We start from the raw sequence: 17,358 nt of genomic DNA, 5'->3' as shown, positions 1-17,358 counted from the left end.
CAAATGAGCATGCATACTTGGGATATACTGGGTATTTGCTTGTCTCTTTCTATCTGATCCCTGGAAAGGATTGTGAGTTTCATGTGACACGAGGACAAGTGGACCATCCCTTTGGGTCACGGTTACATCCAACCAAAATGTGTGCAACCCCCCTCCACCACCCCCCCTTACCTCATTTGAAGTCAATAAGAGAGACCCCCCAGAGACGCACAGGCACACTATCACAAGACCTCCCCGTTTGATCCCAATCAGCGCTGTGAGCACCAAGGGAATCATGCCTGTCCCCAGGAAAGCAGGTAAGAAACCGATACCTGAGTTCCTACGGGGACTTGTGAGGGCAAACACCATGTGCCGTTAGAGTGAAAGCAGCTCCTGTCTTCATATTTTTGATTTATTTAAATGTGCCTTTGCTACCTCGTCAATTAAAGTTCAGGTATAAGTAGGACTAATAGTTTTAAGCAAATGTGGAAGTTAAAATGTCTTATACCTTTAAAGAGTGTTTTTATCATTTGTCAATCAGATTTTGGACATTTTAATCTGATTTAAATGTGTGATATTCTCTGATTTATATTGCTTAATACCGTGTGACGTCTAAACACAGTATCTCTGTTTCCAATATTAGTAACCTTTCAGAGCTTTTTCTCTTTCTATTTTGCACTGAAAGTCATTTGCAAAAGACAAACCATTCCTTAGTTTAAGGAGAATCAGAGCTTCAGGGTTTCAAATGTTATACAAATCGTAATTATCTATTAAGTTCTAAATGAGTTTTCACTCTCTTTTTGCAATGCAACCCTATAAAAACCAGAGAATCAAGCAGATCAAATGTATTTATTACTTCCCTCACCTTGGATTCTGCGTGTTTCCTTCGGACCATTACTCATGTCAACAAAGTGCACGAATGATCCTCTCCCATGGCGGTTATGGTTTCTTCTGCACTTGTGTCGTTGCTTATCAAATTCCCCTTAATGTGAAAGCCTAATCTACAATTTCAGAGATTGTATTTCTTTCCCTTCTAAAATGACACACCTGTCTCCACTCTGTCACTACTGGTAGTTCTTCGTAAAAAACATATCTAGTCTCTTTCCTGCTTTTTTTGGATATTTATAATCTATGCTGAGTGTTTCCCTATTCCATACAAGCTTCCACAACTCAGACACCCACCAACTCTCCCTTCCAGCCCTGAGCCCAAATGTTGTTAATTCCTCCTCTGGCAGTCACAGTTATGAATTGTGAATTGCTGCAGTTACAGTTATTCCAGTTGAAAATATGAAAGCCCTGGCTATATAAATCAGCCAATATGTGACAAACGGCACCCTGTCCTCTGAACTTTGATGTATCAAAAGTTGTTAAACATGAGTGAATTACCTATTCAAAGTGGTAATTCTGGGAAGGAGGATACACTATTTATATATGGGTCTTGTTTTTGTACCAGCTCTTTAAATGGCTTCCATTATTCCAGAATCCTTCATGCATCTGTCTTTCCGTGTTATTTCCTTACCGTCTCCACCTCACATGTGCACTGGGCTTTCAGCCAGTCAGTCTTGACAGGGAAGAGGGATGAGCCTGGCACGGAGTCAACCATGTTCATCCCATTCCCTCAACCTCATCCCACTATATTTCAATCTTGCTGCCTCAGTGGGATGTTTTGAACTTGATCCACACATATAATGTAGCTCTATCCCACTGTGATGGGAATCTGGGTAGGGAAAAGTCTAAAATGGAAAAAGAAACAGCTCTCATCAAGATCCAATGTTGACCTTTTGGTGGGGTCTTGCTGAACTGTGCACTCCTTTAAACATGAGGACGAAAGTTTGTCTTTGTTGTTGGGGTGAATCCATACCCAAATCCACCTGTCATCTGCTTGATGTTTTAGACAACTCCAACTCAGCTCCTTTGCTCAACCACAACAGCTTCATCCAGATATTAGGCCAATATTTCCAACTTGATTTATGAGGTGTCTTTTTTTATGGTCCCACTGCCCTAAAATATTTCAATGTCTCACACCTCCCTCTTGCATCCCATTCCATCTCCTTCGTGTCTCTATAGCTGTGATGTCAAGCCATCAATCTGTTTAGCTATCTGTTTATCTCTGAGGGACTTTCCTGTTGATCCAGCTGAGCATCCGCAGGGTTTAACCTCGACAGAGCAGCCAGAGAGCTGGCACATCTCCAAATTACCCAACACACTTTGTGCCGGCCTGATATCTTACTCCAACGTTACTGGGTTGTTTGCCTAATTCCCCTTGAATACAAGCCAGAAACATCACGCAGATTTCAAGATGGCAATGTTATACGTCTGTCTTCAACTCTATTCTCAGTAATTCGTCTTAATGCTCGGAAAAACTCAGCACTATTCCACTTGGCTTTGCTTTCATCGGGTTCCTTGCTCACCTGCTGTGTTCCTCTGAGGCAAGATCAGGGAACGTAGGGGAGGCAAGATGAATGAAGTGATCTGTCACCAGCGTCTTTTGCAACACCAATATCAAACGAAGGCAACATGGCCAACGCTCTCCTCTCTCCCTGTCTGCTCTGTACATCTGAAGGTCAGATCGACGATACTCCAGCAGGCTTGCTGCCAAAGTCAGTAAGGCCACATGGCGGACAATATCAAAACTGAAGTCTGCTGTGTTATTGGACCCTAAGCCTCTGTAGGCTTAATATTTCTGCATGCCAAGTCAATTATCACATTTTCCGGTCTTAGTGGCTTCAGTCCAGTAATTGTCTTCAACACTATGTTCTCCAGCATAACAATACACTAATACTGTATATATATTTAGATTTTAAATGACTGCTTAGTATTTTTGACTATAAAGGATCGGTGGGATCTCTTACTTCAAAGCCAACCGTTTTAAAGGCGGACCTCTCAGAACACATTAGGCACACTTAGAGGAACAGCAGGTTCATGCAAAGCAATGCAAGAGCCTCCATGATGTCTAATGACTGCAGGTTTTACACCAGACTCAATATGTCCGCCCTCAGCATAGGGTCACGCAGGCCTGAGAGGTTATGTTTCCTAAGGCGAAGACATCTCCCGGGATAAACTATCGCACCTTAAAGAGCTGGCTCCCTCTGCGGACATAATGAGCACTATCACTGCTTTGATCAAAGACCAACCGCCATGTTTAAAAAGGGCATTCAGTGCATTTACTTTTAAGGTAATGGTTCATGAACACATTAGGTTTAACATATGCTAACATTAACTTTAAAGATCTTCTTGGTTTGGTTTGGTTCAAGTTTGTCATGAAACAATCAAATAAAATACAAAATAGAACTATAAATAGCCTATAAACAAGTTTTACTTTAAAAAGATGAAGCACAAGACAAAATAAAAATGCAAAACTTAAAATGACCCATTTCTAGTGTTAAATATTTACTAGTACTTGAGTATTACTATTTTAGTTTCCATTTGCCAGTATGATACAGCTATGTAATCTTGGGTTTAAATATTTCTCGCAATTTAATTAGTTGGAACTTGCTTATACATAATGTGATATTCTCAAACTCAGCAGAACAGTGCTATTTTTGAACATTAAAGGGAACATCAATTAGAAACCCTGGAGGTCAACATGACATACGGTAAGAAACGAAGTTCTAAGGACCATTCATGCATTTGCTACACAGCCATGAGCTGTATGGAAATTGCATCCTTCCTCATATATGGAATCAGAAATATAGATGATGTTCTGTCTAATTATGGCAAAAGCAAAGGACACACAAAATAATGTGATGTGGTGATGTCACAGTCTGATAGGTGAGTAAGAACGATGAGGAATTAGTTGTCCATGTGAAATATGAGGAACAGTAATTTGAGCGTGGCTGACTTAGATGGACACAGAGGGGGACCGATGATGACCTGACTGGCCAGAATTGGATAGCAGTTTCCTCCGAATGTCAGAAGACACATTGACTGACAAACTGGAGGAGGAACAAACAGAGATTATAGACCCGTCCACAGTGACAAACATGCCCTTGGCGGTTTGAAGTAACAGCATCTTACCGAAATATTCTTAGAATGAAACTCCATGTTGTCAGTGGCCATGATGTGTGTCCTCGGAGGTATGCTCTGGCCTCCAGATTCCTTATGTCGAAACCTTAAACTTCATGAATCAGGGCTGAGCCGACATAGTACACATACTCCTGCGTGTGATCAACTGTAATGTGAATGGCACATTAAAAGAAGCGTTGATGAAGATGAGAAGCTTTAAAGATGCTGGATGCAGTTTATCAGTTGGTGTCACACAAAAGATTGTCATCCAAGGAGAGGCCAACATATTAAACAGTGCTGGACAAATCAGAACCTTCACACACGTAGAAGTATTATGGTATAAAAACACTCCAATAAAAGTAAAAGTCCTGCCTCAAAAAAGACTGAAGTATTTCTAGAAAATAATGAAAGTAAAACATAGGCTACTTGTTATGTAGAAGTCACATCGGAGCAAGCATTATCTAATCCACAGATGAAATTATGATGACATTTCTAACCTTTAGAAATCAAAAGGGCATTAGTCATTGAATTGCTTTACATTATACAGAATAATGACATTTTGAAATTACAGTTTTATATCATTTTATTTGAGTCCTCTATTGACTTCCATAGTAAAGCTATATGTTTTGTTTGTGAAATCCTGATATAAATATATATTGTATAACTAAAGGTGTGAGAATGTAGTTAAGGACCATTCCAAGAGCACAAATGGAAGGAGAAGTACCTCAAAACTGAACACTTTAGTAAGTGGACTTAGTTACTTTCCACCACTGTATAGTATCTCAATGTCTTATATATTATTGTTGCAGTGAAATGACAAGCTATCTTCTTCTTTTGCAGGAAGAAAAAACAGCAATGCTCCAGAAGGTAAAGAGCTACATAGTGTCATCTTAATGTGATAATACACTTGTGATCCAGTTGTATGCATTTCCTTATAATTCTCTCCTCTCTGACATCTCAGAGAAGCTGCCGCCATATGATCCAAATCTTGCTGAGCCCACAACCAGGGCTGACTTCCTCCAACGTAAGTCTTTTAAAATGTATTATAACCATTTAACATGTTGTATCTATAAGAAACATAAACCTGTCTTGCTGCTTCTTCACCTTGTGTCTCCCACTTTCTGCTTGTGTTTGTTTCTCTCAGATTTCTTGCCCATCTCTCTCGATGATAAAACGGCACAGAAACTGTTGTGGATCTCAGAGGCAGGGTCCAAGGTGGCCCGTACTTCAGAGGCCGTCTGCCCGTACCCCAACAGGCCTGAGAGATATGAACACTCTCCACAGGTAGGCCTGTTAACTATATTTAAGTATTTAAAGGTCACCTATTGTGCAAAATTCACTTTTTGATGTCTCTTATACATAAACATAAACATGTGTCCCCTCTGTGTAAAGAGATTCTGGAAGTTTCAGGAAAAAAGATTCTCTCACTTTTCGTCCTGGTCCATTTATATAAAAACCTGTCTGAAAATGAGCTGATCCGATTTTGGCCTCTTTATGATGTCATAACGATTTTTTGGCTTGTGTAACGATCACCAACCAAGGTAACCCCCCCCCCCCCCACACCTTATCACCTGAATCTCCTCCCTTGGGAGTGGCACCTTATTTTCATCTAAAGTAAAAGACAGAGAATCAGCACTTTTGAAACAGGGCTGAAACAGAGGGGATTATGGGATGCTACATGTTTTGTATATCCGAGAGACCTATAATATATTGATGAAAAACAGTATAGGAGACCTTTAAATGGGAATACTCGTGTCACACATCTTCAAAGTGATACAGTACTTAAATAAATGTAATGTATTTACTTCAGTCTTTACTAAATATTTTAGGGTCCTGGCTTGTTTGAGAATACTCACGTTATAAATATATACTAATTAATTAGTTTTGTTCTGTCAAACATCTGAAAAATGCACGTAATAGCTAGCCAGTCTAAAAACCGAACATATTCAGTTCGCTATATAAAAATTAAAAGCAACATGTTTGTAATGTGAAGGTTGATACATTCAGAAGGGACACCATTTTCTAAACTTTGGACTGTAGCCCGCCTCATTTCCTTCTGTGTGCCTACTTCCTCATCAGGTGCTGTGTAAGGAGGGTGTGATGGGATACAGAGCGTACTGGGAGGTGGACTACGATGGCTGGGTGGTCATTGGGGCCGTGTTTGAGAGCGCGCCCCGGAAGGTCCAGGACAGCCGTGGCCCCTGCGGCCTCGGGGAGAACAGTGTCTCCTGGGGGGCCGGCTGGTCTGGATCCTGTTACCAAGTGTGGCACAACAGCGATAATGTGGATGTCTCCCTCCCCCTGACCTCCACCATGGGCATGTACGTCGACCAGCCCGCCGGCATTATCAAGTTGCTCATTGTGGAAGGAGAAGGGGAGAACAAGGAGGTGCGGCTGATTCACAAGTTCAAGGCCGACATCACAGAGAAGATTTACCCCGCGTTCTGGGTTGGCACAAATTCATTCTGCCTTATCCGGAAAAATGATCAGTGACACGGAAGAGGATTGAGCATGAATCGTAATGAGGGGGGGTTGGGCGACAATGTTTGGGGAACAAGTGTTGGAGTTGTAAAAGCAGCACGTTGTGCCATCTCTGTAGTTTGCTTTCTCTGGTTGCATGACGAACAATTATTAATCTCATATTATATCCAAGATGGCTACTTATTTAATTTGCTATTGTGTATCTTTTTCTGTATTTTATTTAACTTAGTATTTTAGTCTAGGTCTTGTATGTTTTTGTAACACGCAGGAATGTACTAGAGTGCTTGTTTAACTTGAGAGTCTGCATCTTTTTTATGTGCTGAATGTAGTAATAAATTAAACTATTCTGTAATAACACTGATGTTGCATTATGTTTGTCTGATACTGCATATCAGGGATGACCGTAGATCAGATATTAACCATAGACTGCATATATTTGTATTAACTTCAGTAGTGTGCTGACGCCCTCTAGTGGCCTTTAATATAATTGTACCCTTACACATAAACATACAATGAGTCTTTTTTTTTCTCTGTGTTGCTCCTTTATTTGAAACTTAACGTACTTAACGGAACATTTGTTTGTTTTTGAAATGTCAAAGACGGACATTTTCCTTTCAAATCCACTCATTCAGCTCTCTCTTTTTCACAGTCACTTTTTCATTCACTCTGTAATTTCAACAAGATATCTGGAGCAGAAAAAACAACAACCTATAGCTCAGTATTGATTTACAATCATACTATCAGTCAGTCATTCATTGGCAAAAGAAAAAGTTCAAATAGGCCAGTTATGAGGAGGAACTGGTGTCCTCACATTTTGAAAAGACAACCTTTTTTCCATATGTGTGCCTGAAAACATCCATGGGGTCTGGGAGATCACTGGCTCTGGTCCTTCATGCTAAAATCCAGTATATGCTGGGCTAAATGCAGAGGGCCATGAGCTAGGGCTAGGCTGGGAGACAGTTATAGTTACAGGATGTTAACTTGGTAACCATCTCGCGAGTCTTGCTCCAAACTTCTTGCATAGACATAAGAGAGTGAAATAAAAGATGTTCAACTGTTCCTGTAAACAGATTTTATATCATGTTTCAGAAAAGTAACTGACTCCCTCTCTTAGCCATTAATTGTTTAAAGGGATAGTTAGGAGAAACTGATAGAAGTACCAGTACTGAAGTAAAGAAATATTCTCCTGTTGCACCAGTACAAATATTTCAATAAGTCTGGTGGTTTTGAAGAGTACAGTATTTTTGTAAGTTATTAGCTATAGTGTACACCTAATAATACATAAACAGATATCAAACAAAATTAAATGTTGATGGGCCTTCCGTTTAGGTAGCTTAACTACGCTCCGCTGCTGGTACTCTTTGTTTTTGTAAACTGGTAGTAGTTGGTTGTACACTGAGCATGGATAAGCACTTTAAACCCAATTTCAAACAATCCTTTTTTAAGGAAACTGAGAAACTGAGCTTTAGAACTATTACACATTATAATATTGGGGCTATAGCTCAAAATGGTTTCTGCTAGGGCGTTAGCATGTAGTACTGGAGCCGTGAATGTTGCACCAGCCTGATGCTGCTCTCCAAACTCTCTTCACTTCGCAGGTAATTTTACCACAGGACACACTACCAAGCCTTGCACACTAAGTGCTGAACAGTTACCAATTGGCCGTGCCAGTTGGACTCCTACACACATCGTTTTAGTGTTTAATGTAGTGCTGAGGGTTGTGTAGTTGCTGGTGTTGTGACATGTAGTGACGGGGTTGGTGGGGGTATAGTGTTGAAATGTTTAAATGTTAGTGTTCATAACAACATTTTCCCCAAAGCATGTGCAGTTCAAATTTGGTTAGTGAGAAATAAATGGAGGTAATAGCTTTTACATTGTTTCACATACTGCACGTCACATCTGCCAGCCAACCCAACTCCGGCCGTCATGACAACCTTTATCTCTATCTCTCTCCCCCTATATCTCTTTCTCTCCACTGGCCTCACTCTCTCTTAGTGCTTGAGGGAGAAGTCCCCTGTGTTGAGACGGGGCCGAGGCAGGGCTCCAAACATTTCTGTCCCATCATTGGCTCCAGGGGCCAGCAGGGCCTTCATACTGGCAGCAATGTGCTCCAGGTCAGCACAGCCCACCTGATAAACAAACACAGGGACTGAAAGTTAAACATGGCACAAGAGGCTGCACAATATCACCGGTACCCTCATGTTACCAAAATATTTAACAAACAAGAAATCCTGACAGGGGGCTCAGAGTATCAAACACTGCAAAGAACAACATTCAAAGCTAAATATTAACTTAGTTCTTGTCAAAAAAATATTACTTATGTCGTTTTTTTCATCTTAGGTCAAATAAAAGTTTCAATTGATTTGCAGATTGTGTGAAATAAATATAGAACAAGCACGTAAGGGAAGTTGCCTGCCTCAATCTGTGTCTGTTGAACGATTGTGATTGTCTGACTTTAAACTAGAACCATGGAAAATATATACATTATGAAAAAATGGTTTCATCTATTGCTTTTGAATGAAAATACATTCAGACTTCAAAAAGCACTGGTTGTAACAGAAATCGAGGATATTAAGTCATTATGATGACTCAACTTGATATAGTCAGGATAAATTGAGCTTATGTGGGCTATGACAGAAAGTAGATATTAGAGTCCTACAAGGACCCAGTTGGTATGGTTAGGGTAAATATTATTGATTTTCTCATTATTTAGGAAATAAAGAGAAAATCTGGACAGAATGAATAGTTTAAGATTACTTTAGTAGGGTTGCTTTTCATTCTCTTAGAAAATTGAAAATATTTTTTAGCTTGTTAAATATTTGTCTGGCACACCACAACTGTCACACACACTTTAACAGTCACATGGACGGATGGAGCCATCATGGTCATTAGTTGTCCTTGTCCTCAGATAGCATGAAAATTGTAAACTGAAATAAAAAAATAAAAAATCTAAAACCAGCTTGTTTTATTATCAATTACTTTATCATCTTTTTTTTGGCTGGCTTTGAAAAACTGGCTATAAAATAAACATTCTTTCAGTGATTTGATCAATAGTCTGTGTTACGTGCTCCCCTCCTTGTTGTCTTTCTGTCTCTCTGCTGTGCAGGTGCACCTGGTTTGCCCCTGGGTTGCGGTCGAATAGTCAATTTAGCTTAGGAACCTTCCTAACGGAGTGAAATGACCCGGAAGTCCCTCAGTGGCAGCCATGATAAGAGCTGTTCGAATTCTCTAGTCTAGATGATAGGAAAGGAGGTTTCAAACTTCCTTTATAACCTCCTTTAGCTTAGGAACTACTGGAACTCCCTTACCGAAAGGAGAGGAGAAAGTGCTGCCCCACAATGCCTTGCGGCCGCAACATTTGCCGTCACACAACAGTCGGCCGTTCACGGAAACAACCGATTATGACAGAGAAATTATATCATGAAAGTTATGGTGCTTATTAAGCATTTTAAAACGTATGTGGTAAGTTGCCAAAGTGCTTTGTTTTGAACGTTCATCAGTATTATAATCAAAAAGAGAAATATGAATGTTAGTTTTTACTGAAATGATCAAATAAAGTCAACATTTCAGTCTTTACTGAGCTGTGTGGAGTTTGTTCAACTTTTAAAAAGATGTTTGAATGGTGATGTACACAGTGATAGATGTTAAGGACTAATGTTTATAATAAATACATTTGTATTGATTTTAAGATCTTTTCATACAATAATACGTATTGGGAACATTTGTATTAATGTGGACCGGACGGAGAGGGTGACGAGCATAAGTTTCACTTTAATTTTTTATTTCAATTCCAACTTTGGTCATGACGAATATGTTTCTCTGTTGTCCACGTTCATAAAGCATAAAACAACAGCTTTAGAGCATGGTGCAGAGTCTCTAGATGAGTTTACAGTAATCCCTCGTTCTTATTAAACATCCATGTTGTAGTCCGTTATATAGAAAACTGTAGTTTCCCCACAGCAGCAGACGCACATTCATGACGTCCGCTGGCGCATCATAAATACGTTGGATAGTGAAAGTGCAGTCTCTTCTCCTAAATCCTTTTGAATACTCCTATCCACTATCCATTAACCCTGTGACGTTTCACACAGAGGACGCGTGTGGCGCAGTGGATAGAGCCTTGGTGTTTGGATCAGGTGAGCACAGGTTCAAACCCCACTGCAGTCAGTATGTCGTTGGGCAAGACACTTCACCTCAAATTGCTCCTGTGGGGATTGCCCACAGTACTGAGCATGTTAGTCGTTTGGATAAAAGCGTCTAACAAGTAACATGTAATGTAACAGAGGTCAAGGAATAGACGATGGGAGCTGATTTTTGGACTATTGCAACCCTGGTCTGCCCCTGGCTGAGCCTCTGCCCAGGTGTTCCAAATTCCACTCAGTCGTGGATATATATATATATATATAAAGAGAAGCTGGAGGAGAAGGATCTCTTGCCTTTCCTGACGCCGGGAGACACTCTCCTTTAAAGACCCCTTTTGTTGTGTAGTGAGGCTTGAGCTATTTTGTATGTGTTGTACATTTGTGTTTATGTTTAGCCTGGAGGACCTGGTGTCCAGTTTTTGCGGCTTTATTTTGTTCCCATAGGGTTTACGCTAGACTTTTGGGTAGGGGGGGGAGCTCTGGTGTGGCAGGCTCGGGCTCCCTCCTTAATTTTGTTCTTTTTGGCCATTCCTCCAGACCTTCTTCCTTTCTCGTTCGGCCTTTTATGATAAAAAGGCTCAATAATAATAAATGTTGCTTACTAACTACTGGTTGTTGCGTTTATTCTTCATGTTGCGGGTCTCAGCGCGAGCCACTACAGCGAAGTAGAGGCTGTGGCCGTTCATTTCTGATGGTAACCAGCTCCAGAGTAAGTTAGCCTGAACAGTAAACAGTCAGCCAGCTTCATGCTATCTGGAACCTTGAGTTGAGCGCAAAGCCAGCTGCCTGACCCACTATTTTACCCAAACAATTTAATCTGTGCATGCAAACTAACATATTTTTAAGATGATGTGTGCTCACCCGTTCTCCACTGTTGTTTTCTCCTTGAGCTCTGCCTCCTTTGAGGCCCCACACAGGCACAGAGACGGGCAGCGAGCGGGCCATAGCCATGGCGTGGGTGTGGCGGAGCGAGTACGCAGACTGACCCATGGCCATGCCACGCGTTGGTGGAGGGGCATCCTCACTCAAAGAGCCTAGGACAGGTGAAAAAGTGGATGTGAATCTGTGGATCTACGTGCATATGTGGCTACTTTCAGTTAGCATAACTACGGGCTCAGAACAGTCTCATAATACACACATGCACACAGAAGGATTCACACTTGTATTTCATGATCCACAGAAAGATTCACACTTGTATTTCCGGATCCACTCTTGTGTTTTTCAATGCACACACAAATGTGTTCCGTTTCATATACATGTAAATAAAATCCAAATACAGAAAAAAGTTTTAAATGTGTATTTTTGATCCACACATATTTGTTTTCCGTTTAAAACCTCTGAACCTGTAAAACACAAACCGCTTTCTGTGCACGGATCGCTGTGCATTCGTGTGTGGGTTTTTTGAGACTCCCCTGACGGTCAGCCGATTCGTATTTGTAATTTGTTCTATCTATAGCCAATCAGATGTCTCCTCAATTCTAAGCCAATCACATGAGCGCGCCCCCACGAGGGTAGATTTCTTGCGTTCATGACGTAGCGCTTCATGTACGCATTTCGCGCAGTCCGGAGCTGACAGGTCCATGGAGCCTGCCTGCAGGCGCTAATCTCAAGACACCTCCACTCTCAGTTCTTGAACAGGAAATGCACGCAAATACAAGCCTTTATATTATTAAGGTACAGCGCCACTTTCCGAACCATTGATGAATGCTTGTGTGTACACAAAAACGGCAGGCAAAACCGTTTTAAATGTGTGTTTCCTGTATGGCGAATACAGCTGCTTTATTTATGTCTGTATGAAGTTGTTGCGAGTGTGGAGGGAGCAGCTGCAGGTTAGCTTAGCCTAATCGATCAGTGCACTACGAAGCCAGTGCTAGACAGTGAACTGTCAACGGGGGGGAGCCCCGCCGGTCATTATCGGCCGATATTCACTCTTAGTAGTTTGATCGGTGCTCTCTATAAAGGCCGATCAGGAGAGCTGGATCTGATCGATATGGACATAAACGCGAGTGAAGTATAACCGGACGCGAGAGAGAGATCAGATCAGCTGCTGAGTCTGACGAAGACACGCAGCTCTGCATGATCACCTGATGCTCCGCCCTCTGTTTAGCGAGCTGACCGGACAGCGCAAAATGCGTATATGAAGTGTCATGAACGCAATAAATCATACCCTCGTGGGGGCGCGCTCATGTGATTGGCTTAGACTGGAGGAGACATCTGATTGGCTATAGATGAGAGAAATTACAAGTACGAATCGGGTGACCGTCAGGGGAGTCTCAAAAAACCCACACACGAATGCACAGCGATCCGTGCACAGAAAGCGGTTTGTGTTTGCAGGTGCAGCGGTTTTAAACGGAAAACAAATATGTGTGGATCAAAAATACATATGTAAAACTTTTTTCTGTGTTTGGATTTTATTTACATGTATATGAAACGGAACACATTTGTGTGTGCATTGAAAAACACAAGTGTGGATCCGGAAATAGAAGTGTGAATCCTTTTGCGGATCATGTAATACAAGTGTGAATCCTTCTGTGTGCATGTGTGTATTATGAGACTGTTCTGAACCCACACATAACAGACTCTTACCATCAGTGCTCTCCTCTTCCCCGTCGGACTCAAAGAACGGTTCGCAATCCCGAGAAAGAGAGTCCTCATCCATGGAGAAAACACCTGAAGCAAAAAGTGAGAACACCTCAGAATGGATGCACATCAAAGCATTTAGATGGACAAATGAACTGACTCTCTCCTCACCAGCGCTTTCATGTCCATAGGGTCTCCTCTCATCCATGTCCTCTTCATCTTCCTCGTCCTCTTCTTCCAAATCTTCAATCACAGACCTCTGTCTCCCCTGCTCGGCCTCCAGCGCAAACTTCTCCCGTTCCCTCTCTCCGTTGTCGTTCTGGACACCCGCCTGCCCGGTCGCAGCTCCTGAGTTGTAGATTGACGGATAGCTCTGCGAATAAAGTCTGTTGTTTGGACTGACTCCGCCCACCCCTCCGTCTCCCTGGAAGCTCTGGAAGAACACAACAATCCATCATGTTACGGATATAAACATTTTCAATGACCTTAACAGGGCAGAAAACTGTCACAATAATTACTCTATCAACTTTTCGTACAATCAGTTTTGCTGACCTTTATATGCCCGTTGTGTTTACATGCGTTTGTTTACATAAGAATGTCACCAATACTTAAAGGGGACCTATCATGCAAAATGCAGTTTTTATGTCTTTTATACATAAAATGTGTCCCCGGTGTGTCAGGGAACTCACGCAGTGTCAGAAAATAAAACCCTCTCTCTTTTCCTCTGTACCCAAATCTCTAAAAACGGGGGAACAACAGAGCTGATCCAGATTTGCGTCCGATATTACGTAATATCGGAAATATGGACCCACGGCACTATCAGAAACATTGCTATCAGAAACAATGCTCGACTGTTTTGGACGTAATATGGTCGGTGTTTACATTAGCATCGCTAACACTCAGAGCTAACCTGTACTGGAGAGCATGTGTGTGAAGAAGCAGGAAATGAAAAAAGAACTCACCTTGTGGTATAACCGGCAAGAGAGAAAGCCTTTGAGCTCCATACTGTTTCAGAAATAATCCTTGATAAACCATGATATTGCGTTTCATCACCGCAGTATTTAGTTTAGACATTAGCTGCCGGGTCCCGCATGAGCTCAGCCCCCTTTTTTTAATGCTTTATACCCTCGCTTTATATTAGCACTTTTGAAACAGTCAGTGAAATAGAGGGATATGAGGCTAGAATGGGTGATCTGTTTGGTATTTTGAGCAAAACACTTCATAGACATGTTTTTAATATTTGTATTGTTACGACCCTGGGTCGTTAGGTCATTTGTGTGTATATTTTTCCCTCCTTCTGTGTCTGTCTGTCTGTCTGTCTGTGTGTGTGTGTGTGTGTGTGTGTGTTTGTGTGTGTGTGTGCAATCAGGTGGTGCCCGTTAGCTGATTAGCTACCCTTGTCAGGCTGATTGGTCCACCTGAGGAGACGGGAGCATTTTAAAGCTGCAGCCGTGCAGTTCCTCTGAGCTCTCTCTGACTCAACTTCTCCTACTCCCAACGCTGCGAGTGTTAAAGGTCCCATGTCATGCTTTTCCGGTTATTACCCGTCCTCTTGTGTGTTATGAAGGTTTTTATGCATGTAAACGGTCTGCAGAGTCAAAACCCTCAAAGTACACCCTGTAGCGAGTAAAACTCTAACACAGAAAATACCTCCCCAAAACGCCTCGTTGGAGATACGTCACTGTCCATTGATTCTTTCATTGACTTCCTCACACACACACTCAGTGCATGCAGCTCTGCTGATTTCTCCTCCCTGGCTGCAGGCTGATAACAGACAGTTGGGATCGCGGCGAAATTCTCTCTGCAGACCCATTCTCACAGCGTTTATCAACCTTTTTCTTACTCAATATCAAGCCACACTTATTGTTTTTACTTCGGCTGTGACTTTGTGTGTGCTCAGGGTGAGTTTGGCTTTGTTTCGCTGTCGCTAAACAAGGAAAACACACCTCCACGGAGCTCAGCGCGATTCACAACGTCCCGACCAATCAGAGCACACTGTGCTCACAGGGAGGGTGGGGGCTGGAGCTATTGGAGCTACAACGAGCCGTTAAAGGCAGAGAGTGAAATTCAGTGAATACACGTAGTTTACAGAGATGCTGTATGAGAAACCAATGTGATTTCGGAAAATTGCACAATATAAATCTATTCTAGTAGACCTCAACTATGGAATTATGATCAGAAAAAAAAACATTGACATAGCACAGAAATTGCTTATTTTTGTAATCAGAGATCGAGAGGTCATTTTATTTATTGTCATGGTTGTGTATATTGATGTGTGGATATTTTTCTCTCTGGGACAAAATATAGTCCAACAAAAGTAGCTATCGTGACAGCTAAAACGTGCAGGAACTCACCCCTCTGTGTCCGAGGTCAGAGGTCAGGTCAACCACCAGTTTGGTTCCTCTCTCTCCCCCCGCTTGGCGTGTGTGCTTTTGGGCTGTTAGCATGGTGGTGGAGTGCAGCACACCAATGTCATCCATGTAGCGCCGAGCCGACTCCGCAAGAAACCCTTGACCCCATACATTGTAGGAGAAATCACACTCCTTAGGAAAGGCACTGCTGCTTTCCCGTTTCCTCATCCCATCTTCACCTCCACCCAATGACCGGAATTTCTTACACGCTGTAAGTATGGCCAGGTCGCAGCCAGACTTTTGGCAATATGTTTCTGCAGCAGAAAGAAGTGCCAGCCAGCTTTCTTTGTGGTTGTCTGGGATCTCAGGCTCAGATGACTGGGTAATGGAGGCCATAATGGTGCAAAGTAGTGTTATAACTTTCTAATATAGCCAGACCTGATGAGAAAACTGATTAATGCTGATGAATGAAGAGTTTGAGGTTTAGCTTGGATAAGGTTGGACGTAATACAGTATTAACAGGTAGCTGCGGTGTATTTGACTTTGCTTGAAAAATGTCCTAACTTGTGTTTTTTCTGTCCTGCTGGTGTTATTTTTCAGCAAATGCAACGATAAGAAATGATTTATCAGGTAGAGGCACTGGGTGTCTTTAAGATATGATCAATTGGCTAGTGTCACTAAACACTTGAGAGCCAGGGGAGAGAAGAGATGTTGCCAAGTTGCTGGTGATACCTGTCAAAAAAAAGACACAAAACAAGGTTAGCTGTAAAATGTTGATAAATATCACTCATTGTAAAAGTGAGATTATTCCTCCTACTAAAGATGTATGAGTTCATAGACATTGCCCATTTGAATATGTGCAGATAAGCATATAAAAACAATCTGCTTAACCTAAGCTGTCCTCGGATTGTCGCAGCTCTCAACCCCTCCGTGAACTGCTTCCAATAAATCTATGCTAACTAATGCTACTGTAGCTACTGCAACGTTAGCAACTGTAGCTCTTAAATGACCAGGCTCTATTGATCACCAATATTGCCATTTGTGCAATCGTCTCTGTCTGTTTTAGGATTGCATGCTTCGGACTTGGTATGCACAGTAAGTGTCGCTGCTGCAGCTGTTGTTGTGGATCTTGTTGTTTAGTGTTGTGTGCATCCTCCTCATGATGGACCCACACTTCACCTCCATTTTTTCAGGCTTCAGCAGGAGCCGAGACGAGCAAGTATAAATTACAGGAAAGATGTAAGAGGTTCACCTACCTGTTCAGTTTATTTCTGCAACGTTGCCAGATGTTTATCAATCCTAAACTTTACTTGTTTTTTGTCAAACGTATTCTACATTCTCCAACGGTTTCTCTCCCCTAGCTAGGCTCTACACCAGCAGCAAGCTAGCAAGAATTAACAACGGCTTTTCCGGCTAAGAATGATAAAATAAAAGCCGTGAAAGACATCTGTGATACTTCACTTACTGTTTCAAAAACTGTTTACACCTCAGTGTATATGTATTATTTATCTGTTTACATACACTTTCCCAATTGCAATACTATCAACCACTCATTTATATTAGCCTACATGTATTAATGTGTGTATTTGAACTTGCACTATATATATTACAACGGGGTATACAATTTAATAAAATATATATTTTTTTAATTGTATACCCCGTTTATCTAGGCCCTTTTTGTTTGTTTTATGTATGTCATACTGTGGGACTGCGGGAAACGATATCTCGAGATTTCTGGATGTATAACACTGTAGTAATTTTGACAATAAAGCTGACTTTGACTTGATGTCTTGTGTGTCTTGATTCTTATTTTGCCTTTA

General features: G+C 41.6%; 2 protein-coding genes across 2 annotated transcripts; one reads left to right on the top strand and one right to left on the bottom strand.

Moving 5' to 3' along the window:
• Positions 1-230: 230 nt before the first annotated feature.
• Positions 231-6,822, top strand: LOC307015922 (tripartite motif-containing protein 16). Its single transcript, XM_079644885.1, has 5 exons — positions 231-296; positions 4,825-4,851; positions 4,946-5,008; positions 5,129-5,268; positions 6,064-6,822. Exons 1-5 carry the CDS (start codon positions 275-277, stop codon positions 6,475-6,477), a joined length of 666 nt encoding a protein of 221 aa, XP_079501011.1. The 5' UTR covers positions 231-274; the 3' UTR covers positions 6,478-6,822.
• Positions 6,823-6,984: 162 nt separating this feature from the next.
• akt1s1 (AKT1 substrate 1 (proline-rich)) lies at positions 6,985-16,952 on the bottom strand. The gene is made up of 6 exons (XM_079644884.1): positions 16,795-16,952; positions 15,542-16,270; positions 13,359-13,620; positions 13,194-13,277; positions 11,469-11,641; positions 6,985-8,594 (listed from the first exon to the last, which is right to left on the bottom strand). The coding sequence occupies exons 2-6, from the start codon at positions 15,932-15,934 to the stop codon at positions 8,457-8,459; spliced, it is 1,050 nt and encodes a 349-aa protein (XP_079501010.1). The 5' UTR covers positions 15,935-16,270; positions 16,795-16,952; the 3' UTR covers positions 6,985-8,456.
• Positions 16,953-17,358: the final 406 nt, after the last annotated feature.

Source organism: Notothenia rossii (assembly GCF_949606895.1).
Source record: "Notothenia rossii genome assembly, chromosome: 8".
NCBI lineage: Eukaryota > Metazoa > Chordata > Actinopteri > Perciformes > Nototheniidae > Notothenia > Notothenia rossii.
Note: the sequence above shows the minus strand (reverse complement) of the source record. Positions and strands in the feature narration are given on the sequence as shown.